At 47.6% G+C, this 9,773-nt stretch overlaps 1 protein-coding gene across 3 annotated transcripts in view; it reads right to left on the bottom strand.

Moving 5' to 3' along the window:
• Positions 1-2,228: 2,228 nt before the first annotated feature.
• The window catches only part of ECHDC3 (enoyl-CoA hydratase domain containing 3), a 31,748-nt gene continuing 24,203 nt past the window's right edge, over positions 2,229-9,773 (bottom strand). The window contains exon 6 of one of the 3 annotated variants that reach the window (XM_078450435.2): positions 2,229-2,896. In XM_078450435.2, the coding sequence (XP_078306561.1) occupies positions 2,851-2,896 (46 nt within the window). In that variant the 3' untranslated portion in view covers positions 2,229-2,850. Of the gene's footprint in view, positions 2,897-5,844; positions 6,341-9,773 lie in introns of those variants that run through there. The other 2 variants (XM_078450436.2, XM_060659328.3) reach the window with 2 other exon arrangements.

Raw genomic sequence — 9,773 nt, 5'->3', positions numbered from 1 at the left:
ATCCATAGTGCCTGGCTTGAAAAACCCTGATATACAGCCCTTCCGCTAAGGGGTGCCCGGGAATAAAAGCTCCCAAGCAATCTTTATAGCACACTGTGAGGTCAGCCAATTGTATCAGGATTATTATTTTTTAAATAATTTATGAACTTCTTCCTCTCCACTGCCTGGCCTGAACTAACATCTAACTAAGCTCACCATATAACCTGCTAAATAAGTTCCATTTATTCTCAGGACTAAGAAGCAAATGTGACTTTCCGTTCACAGTAACCAAGCAAGTTAGGCAGCCGAGATTTCTGTCCAGAGGTAAAGCACTAATGCCCTCTGCTGGAAAAGTTTATAACTGCTGCTTTGTGCGCAGGACAAGAACGAGTTGACGCCTGTTATTCTTTTTTTTTAAATTTAAAAAATTTTTGAGAGTGAGAGACAGAGTGTGAGAGGGGGAGGGGCAGAGAGAGAGGGAGACAGAGAATCCAAAGCAGGCTCCAGGCTCTGAGCTGTCAGCACAGAGCCCAACGTGGGGCTCGAGCTCACAAGCTGTGACATCATGACCTGAGCCGAAGTCGGACATTGAACCGACTGAGCCACCCAGGCGCCCCTGATGCCCCTCATTCTAACTGAGCAAGCGTCCGGGGCCACTGACCTTGTTTTGAACTTGTGATTGCCTAAAAGGGTGGGGTTTACATTGGTTTATAGGATCCATTCGTTTCTTATATCATACCCAAAAGTTTAGACATTATTTGATAATGATCAAATATTCCTCATCCTTCTGTATAAGCACAGAATTCACTCATGAAACAGTGTCAGAGTTTAATGATAGAAATAACAGAAGCAGATCCCAGGGTGCTTCTTAAAATTTTTTAAATATTATAGAAAATTTGGAAAAAAAAATAAAATAGAGGAAAGTAAGAAGAAGAGGAAAAATTTTGGCAGTCCCACTTCCAGAAAAAAATTTTTTACATTTTGGAATATTTTCTTCCAGTTCCAGTTTCTAGGAATATAATGACCTTTTATTTATTTTATTTATTTGAAAAAAATTTAATACTTACTTTTGAGAGAAAGAGATAGAGTGTGAATGGGGGAGGGGCAGTGAGAGAGGGACACACAGAATCCGAAGCAGGCTCCAGGCTGTGAGCTGTCAGCACAGAGCCCAACATGGGGCTTGAACCCATGAACCGTGAGATCATGACCTCAGCCGAAGTCGGAGGTTCAACCAACTGAGCCACCCAGGTGCCCCATAATGACCTTTTAAAAAGTTATTTTTTTTAAGTTCATTTATTTATTTTGAGAGAGACAGAGAAAGAGGGAGAGAGCGAGAATCCCAAGCAGGTTCCACGCTGTTAGTACAGAGCCTGATGCGGGACTTGATCCCATGAACTGTGAGATTGTGACCTGAGCTAAGATGAAGAGTCAGATGCTCAACCGACCGAGCCACCCAGGTGCCCCCAGAATTATTTTTATTGTTTGCTTTGCCTAATTGTTACATGCTATAGATACAAATGTGTGTCCTTTTTCCCCCTCTGACTACATCATAACTGTTTCCCTGTTATAATGAGCATATATTGTTCCTGTGGGGGACATGCAGACATGTCACCTAGATTCCGTTTCTGGGGAACGATGTGCTGTCCCAACTTCTGCCTTTGGCCACCACCCTGCAGAGGGTACCTTGGCTATGAGTAGTCACCTGGACCCGGTTCATGCCCTTCCCACCACAGCCTGCACCCAGGGACCAGCAGAGACAGGTGTGATGGTTCCTGCCATTTTGGCCCAGGGGGAAGAACGCTGGTGGCTGTGTTGGCTGTGGAGCTTACCGGGAGGTCGGCTGCCCCTGGACTTCTGCCTCTGCCTGTTCCTGCTTGTCTCCCACAGCTGTTCATCTGAAGGCTCTTCCTGAATACCTGGTGCACACGACATTCCCCTCACAGTCTGCCTCCCACAGAGCATATCCTGGGCGCCTGTGACTATTGTAATTTTTTGAGTGTGGTACTATGCACACGTGTTTAAAAACGGCAACACGGGGCGCCTGGGTGGCTCAGTCGGTTAGGCGGCCGACTTCGGCTCAGGTCATGATCTCGCGGTCCGTGAGTTCTAGCCCCGCGTCGGGCTCTGTGCTGACAGCTCAGAGCCTGGAGCCTGCTTCATATTCTGTGTCTTCCTCTCTCTGACCCTGTTCATGCTCTGTCTCTCCCTGTCTTAAAAACAAATAAACGTTAAAAAAAAAAAATTAAAAACGGCAACACATGTGAACAGTACAAAAGGGTATGCAGTGCAAAAGTGAGTCTCTCTCACCCTGACCCCAGTCCCCCTCCCCGCGGGTGTTCTCCCCAGAGGCAAACACCATTATCCGTTTTGAGTGTACCTTTCCAGGGCTGGGCTGTACATATACAAACACAGATACCGTGAGGGTTAATTTTATGTGTCCACCCGGCTGGACCACAGGATGCCCAAGTAGCTGGTTAAACATTAATTCTGGAGGGCGGCTGTGAGGGTTCCGGGAAGACCTCAGCATTTGGATTGGTAGACTGAGTAAAGTGGACTGCCCTCCCCAGATGGGCGGAACTCATCCAATCAGTTGAGGGCGTGAGCGGAACAAAAAGCAGGAGGCAGGGAAGGTTCTCTCACGTCCTGCGTGACTGCAGGAACCCGGACAATCCGTCTTCTCCTGCCCTGAGAAGCTCCTGCTTCAGGCCTTCGGACGTGGCTCTCCGCCCGTGAACTTCATCACCAGCTCTAGGCCTGCCGGCTCTTCCGTTTGCCCACTGCAGACGGTGGGACCCACTCAGATGCCACAAGGGCATGAGCCAGTTCCTCATGATTCATCTCTTTCTAAAGATCTCTGTCTGTCCAACTGTCCTACTCGTTCTGGTTCTCAGAGAACCCTAATGCAGCTGCGTTATCACTGTAAAAAAAAGAGAGAACTTTTTATTTTGAAAATAATTCCAGATTTACCTGAGAGTTTCAAAGATAGCGCGGGGCTCCTTCCAGCAGCTTCCTCTCATGTTCACATCTTACGCCACCACATCCACCACAGCTGGGAAATTAACAGGGGTGTATACTGTCGGCCCAACTACAGATCAAAGCCCGATGACGCCAGTTTTCTACTCCTGTCCTTGTCCTGGACGACGCGGGTTCCACTTTGCACCCACCAGACTTTGTAGCTTTCGTTCTCCCTTCCAGCAGAGGTCCTGGAATGACCACACTTGTGGACTCCAGCCAGTTCTGCTCCTTAGATTCTATTCCAGCATAAATAACACCCTGGCTCACCGTTGTTCATAAAGCTTTTTCTGAATTTCTCATTCTTTCCTGAGGGTACAGGGGGTGGCCATTTTCTAAAGTTTCATGTCGCACTAAATTTCTCTTACCCCAAGAGCACATCAATGCACCCTTTGCACTGCCCTTTGGTCAGCAGTGATGACCTAAACAGATTCATGCTGCTCCGATGCCCTCCGGCCTCTCAGGACAGCCTTCCACGTGTCCGTGATGTCCGATGTCAGACATATGAGTTTCAATGAATCTCTTGGACACATCCCTCCAGAGGCTTCTGTTCTCCTTCGGTTGGGGCTGGTTCCTCTCCAGGCCTCCTGCCCGGCCGTCACATTGGGACTCCCCTTTGCTGTCATTCTTAGATCTCCCTTGGCCCCTCTCCTAGGTTGGTATCTTAGCCTGGGCTTCCTGTAGAAAGCACTGCCCAAGCCCCAGCTTGGCAAGCAGGTGATTTACTTTGGAAAGTGATCCTGGGAGGAGGGGTAGAGGCATGAAACAGAGGAGGGAAGGTATGAAGTATGTTGTTGTGAGATCAAAGAAAGCACGTATGTTGGTCTCAGCCCTTGTTCCTGGCGCATAGCTCCCGAGACCCTTGTAATTTCCCGATAACAGCACTAGGAGCGTCTTTTGTTCTAATATTTGGTGTTAGAGCCTGGTTCCTGACACAGAGCTCCTAAATCCCCTGGAATTTCCTGGATGATAGCAGTGTATTTTGTTTGAATGAGGCCACTCTGGGGTTCACTTCAAAATAGTCTGCGGATGGGGGTAGTGAGTATGGGACAGAGCATACAAGATTGGCCATGGATATGTTATCCATTGATAATTGTTATAAAGATATTTTTAATGTTTATTTTTGAGAGAGAGAGAGAAGGAGACACAGAATCTGAAGCAGGCTCCAGGCTCTGAGTTCTCAGCACACAGGCCCTTGCAGGGCTCAAACCCACAAACTGTGAGATCATGATCTGAGCCAAAGTCGGACGTTTAACTGACTGAGCCACCTGGGTGCCCCGGTAATTGTTAGAAATCTGGGTAATAATTGTTAAAGCTGAGTACGTGGTAGTGTGTGACACTTTTCTCTCAACTTTTCCATGTGTTTGAGATTGTTCATAATTAAAAACCTTTTTAAAAAGTGCCCTTCCTGGTTAGATTCACATATCTGGTGGTAGGGAAGGTGGAGGAGGGCATGTGGACCTTGACATTGTTGACATGAGTGGTGGGAACTTCAGACGTCTCCAAGTGCTTCCCTATGCCATCATCATGTTAAGACAGTGCATGTGAGGGGAGAAATAAACAGTCCTTCAAGGACACCTGCTTTCAACACTTGCTAGTTCTAGACTTTTCTAAGGCAGACCTGTCATTCATGGTGAGACTGTGTCGCCCCTAAGGACTAAGTCCTGGTGATTATTTCACCCACAAGGTCTCCATGATTTATTTTAAAAAGAAACAGAATCAAACCTGAAATATGTCTTTAAGGAAATGGAGGAGCATGATGCTGGAGGGTGAGCCATTCATTAAAGCCTGGACATTTGTCTAAGTTCTCTGCACGTGCCCCGGGGCGGCTGTTAACGCAGGAGGGGTATCTCGGTGGGCCTACCTGAGCTCTTTCCTGCTGCAAAGATGGATGGTTTCTAAGTGGAACCTCTTCTCACAGTAACCAGGCATGATATTGAGTAAAATAACGGTCAGAAAGAACATCACCAGGTCCTTAATGAGAAGCAGTTGACAAAAGAATTATTCTAATGTTCACCAAAAAGCCAATAAATGTCAAGGAAGGGACTGGAGAGGAGCAGCTCATAAATTCTTTCTCGAGGGACCTCTGGAGGAGACTTTGGGGACAACACACCTGCTCTGCCTTTTTCCTGAACATTGCTAAAGAAACTTCCAGAGAACTTGGAACATTTATGGGGGCTTACCCTCATCGTTTCGAGGGGACGTCAATAGGGAGGCCATCCCACTCTTGGTCAGAGGATCCTGCTTTTGGTACCAGTACTGGGTAGGTCTGTTCCTCTTCAGTCATGTAGACACCGTGTGTGTGATGTCACAACTTGTGAGGTAACTGAGAACTGAGATCCCTTCCAGCTTGAAAAGTCAAAGCTTTATGCAGATGATCCTATCAAAATGGATTCTCCTCTTGATTCCTATAATCGACGTTGCCAGTGGGGCTCATTCAGCAGCCTCTCCCATTGCTTCATTGTAACATGTGTTCTGTTGCTAAATCTTGGTCTCACTTTTTTGTTAGGGGAAGGGGACGCTCACTGAGAGGCCAGTGTCAATCTGCCTCTTGACTTAGTTCAGTATTCTCCCAAAGGCAGACCCCGAGTCAAGGACTTACGTGAAGGTTGTTTATTTGGAAAGTGATGGCAGGATCCCAAGTGAGGGTGTGGGACAAGGGAAGGCAGGGAAGGAGAGAGCTGGTAAAGTCTTCGTGAACCGACGGGTCGGTGCTGTGGATGATGGGGTTCAGCCCTGCCGGGCCCTTTTGAGAACACACAGACCCATATCTCAGTGTTGTTTCCTCAGTCAACCGGGGGGGGGGGGTGGCATTTATCCATAGGCTCCTGTCTCCTGCTGCTCCAGGGGTGTCCCTGGTTGGCCTGCTGAAGGCCGAGCCAGCTGGTGGAATGCCAAAAATCACTCCCAAAGAGGCAGAGAGAAGTGCCTGAGGGTGTGTCTTAGCTCAGGCCGCTATAACAAAATACCACAGACTGGGGGGCCTAGGGAAAGAGATTTATTTCCTTACAGTTCTGGGGGCTGACAGTCCACAATCAGGTGTCGGCAGGTTTGGTTTCTCTGGAGGTGTCTATCTGCTGCTGGCGGGCGACTGCCTTCTTGCTGTATCTACGTATGGCTTTTCCTCTGTGCGTGCACATCCCTGGTATGTCTCTCTCCTCTCCTAAGGACACTGGTCTTATGGGAGTAGGGTTCCATCCTGGCGACCTCCTTTAACCTTACTCTTCAGAGGCCCTTCCTCCAAATGCAGTTGCGTTGGGGAGCAGGCCTTCAACGGAGGAAGTTGGTGGGAACAGAATTCAGTCCATGACAGGGGGAAGCGCTTACCTGTGGAAACTGCCCACTGCACCTGCAGGCGTAATGGGGGTGGGACAGGGGGATATGGAGTTATGGGGTAAGTGGTCAACAGTATTGCTACGCATACATTAATTGAACCCTCCTAACCAGTTAGGAGGTGGGTGTTACTGTCACCCCTCATAACCACCAAGACCTTCAGACTCAAAGAGGTTGAACAGCTAGTGATAGGGGTGAGCTCAGAGGTAACTCAGCTCTCTGATTCTTGTCCCGTGATAACTGTTTCGTACTTGAATGCTAACATGTTCATGATTTAGACTAAGTTCATGGAGGGTCGCAATTGTCTTATGCTTATAACAAAACAAACCCATCCCATAGTGCCTAGCATAGGGCTTTGCAATTAAGTAGACACTTCATAAATACAAGCATTGATGTTTTAAAAATCACCTCTTGCCTATTTCTTTTGGAAATAGATCCAGAAAAAAAAGAAAATCAATGCAACTAAAAGGAAGTTAAATCTGTTTTCATGGGAACGTGGTAACCTTGGGGAGACTGGTCACACCCACACTGAGGAGGGGTGTGATGGTCCTTGTGTGGGGAGGGGGAGGGGCACAACCATTGAGCCTGGCAACTGTCCACCCCCATTGGAATGGGGAGGGGTTGCTGATACAGGAACTGAGGGGCCTTGGGTAAACGTCATTGGTAAAAACTGGACAGACTGGCTATCTTAAAGGATAATTATCAAATGATCACAGTAAAAACTTCGACGACAGTAACAAATGAGACAATTTTGGCTTAAGGTTCAAATCAGCATATTAACCAATCTGATAGATTCTATCAAGTGCCCATCTATTAGATATCTTCACCCCTTGCCAACCAACCACATATGGTATATGCCTCTCTGCAATGTTTTATCACCAGAAGTGTTAGCATTTGGAGACTAAAACATGCTTCAGCAATGCCTTTAAAGAAAGAAAACAGGCTTTACAGAACCCCTGGGACTGACTGCATCGAAGCAGAGCAACACGACGCCCGAGTACCGACCTACATTTACAAAGAGATGCTCACCAGCTTTGCCGGATCTACAAAGAAAACAGTGATTTAGTTCGTGTTCTGCTCAGTTATTTCACTTCCCAAAACTGATGGAGAAAATGTGAACTGAGGATTTTTTAAAAGCCCGTCTGTATCATGTAGCCTGTGCGGGGGAACTGTACCCCTGGTAACATTTAACTGGACCTAGCGGATCTTCCCGAAGGCCTGCTCTGTGCTGAGCAGTGCCTAGCCTCTGAGGATCCAAATGCCCAGTAAAGACTAACTGTGCTCCTGCAGGAATGCACACCTTTGCGGGGGGGGGGGGGGGGGGGGGAGTAGGGAGGTGGGGGGGTTGGAGAGGGTGGGACACTCGACTAGGAATGAACAAGAAATAATTTAGGGGTGCCTGGGTGGCTCAATCGGTTAAGTGTCCAGCTTCAGCTCAGGTCACGATCTCACAATTTGTGGGTTCGAGCCCCACATGGGGCTCTGTGCTGACAGCTCAGAGCCTGGAGCCTGCCTTGGATTGTGGCTCCCTCTCTCTCTGCCCCTCCCCCACTCATGCACTTGAGCTCTCAAAAATAAACATTAAAAAAAAAAAAGAAATAATTTAATGTGGTTCCCACCCCACAGAAGTTATCTGCTGAGTGATGCAGTGTAGTGGGGGCAGTAAAAGAGGGGGCAGGAGAGTCGCATGGTGTGGCAGTCACAAGCCCGTGGCCCCACAACTGGACCCGCTGCGTTTCACAACCCAGGTGCCCTGTACGGGACACATGATGCAGAGAGGTCTTTGAAATTCTCAGACCACATTTCCTTAATCAGTTTTACAAAGTGAAAGTTTTGACCAGAACCTGCCCCTTCCTAGCTGGGTGATAGTGGGCAAGTCACTTAATAACTTCGTATTTTGGTTTCTTGTCTGTCCAACGGCATTCATAAGGCCTACTTCCTAGAGATTTTTGTGAGGATTCATGTGCTAACATCTGCAAAATGCTTAAGATGGTGCCTGGTGCAGAGCAATCACTACGTAAATTTAAGTGTTGATGGGTTCTAGATCGCATTCCCCTCAGGCTGATACATTTTTTTTCTTTTTCTGAATTTCTAGAAGTTTCTAAAACTGGCAATTATCATGTTTTGGTTAGGTGAATATTGAAAACAAACAACATAAAGAAGAAAGCGGTCTTAAATGTGAAAAAAAAAATGTGCAAATTGGTTTTAGAGTCTGTGCTTAAACATCCCTGGTCGTGACAGGGAGACCCGAAGGGACTGTAAATCACTAAGGATGTCAGAAGACTGCCACACGGGGAGTATAAACCTCATAACGCTGGATTTGCCAACCCACACCTTCCTTCCCTCGCTCCCCCTTTCCGTATGGAAGGGCCACCTCTCCTACACCAGGGAACCAGAGGGGGCTGGGCCAGCTCATCCAGGAGACCCTGTAGGCACAGAATAGGTAGCCTGCCAGCTTTCCATGGGCCTCTCTTTGGGACTGAAAAATAAACTTGGGGCTCCAAAATATAAAAGAGAAACCCTTGCAAGATCGAAATTTAATATTTTATTAGCTGTAACACGTCAACTTCAAGAATGTTTAACTTCCAGAATCTTGATGACTGCCAAGAAATAATCATCGTTAGTCAAATATTTAAAAAGAATTTATAAAGCAAATCGTTTAGCTCCTTTCCCTAAATAGAAGCATTATATTTAGTGTGGAATATGGATATATTTCAGATTTTTTTTTTAATGTTTATTTTATTTTTGAGAACAAGCACGTGAGCAGGGGAGGGGTGGAGAGAGAGGGACACAGAGGATCCGAAGCAGGCTCTGAGCTGACAGCAGAGAGCCCAATGCGGGGCTCGAATTCATGAACCGTGAGATCACGACCTGAGCCGTAGTTCAGATGCGTAACTGAGCCACCCAGGCGCCCCTGTTTCTGATGTTTAATGTGATATGGGGTGGGGCTCCCAAAGGCATGAGCACCGAGGGCCTACAAAGGCCCGAAAACCTGCCTGCCTGGATGGTTTCGAGAGGCTCCTGGAAGAGGCTGTTGACATCCCTCTCGGAGCCAGCGGTGACTGCCCGGAACTTCACCACAGCACCTGCACTGCTTTGACCGTTAAAATACAGATACAGCTGGAGACAGATGGGTCACCTCCACCTGCGTGCAGTCAGCTCATACATTTTACTGCGCAGCAGAATCACTTGGAAACCCCCCCCCCTTTTTTTTTCTTTTAATACATATTTTTGGGCCCCGGGAGTCTGCATTTGTGATTCAGTAGCTCTGATGAGGAGCCCGGGAATCTGCATTTGAAGACCCAGGTCATCCACAGGCCACACTTTGGAAACGCGACTCTTAGTGCCATGGGTTTTCAGAAGGAGAAGAAAGTGGAGGGCGGGGCTGGCTGAATAAGGCACCCAGACAAAATTCAGGGTAAGAGCCAATTTTGGGGAGATGTGCCTCC

Source organism: Panthera onca, chromosome B4 (genome assembly GCF_046562875.1).
Source record: "Panthera onca isolate mPanOnc1 chromosome B4, mPanOnc1 haplotype 2, whole genome shotgun sequence".
NCBI lineage: Eukaryota > Metazoa > Chordata > Mammalia > Carnivora > Felidae > Panthera > Panthera onca.
The sequence above is the reverse complement of the archived record's forward strand: the minus strand, read 5'-3'. Positions and strand labels throughout refer to the sequence as shown.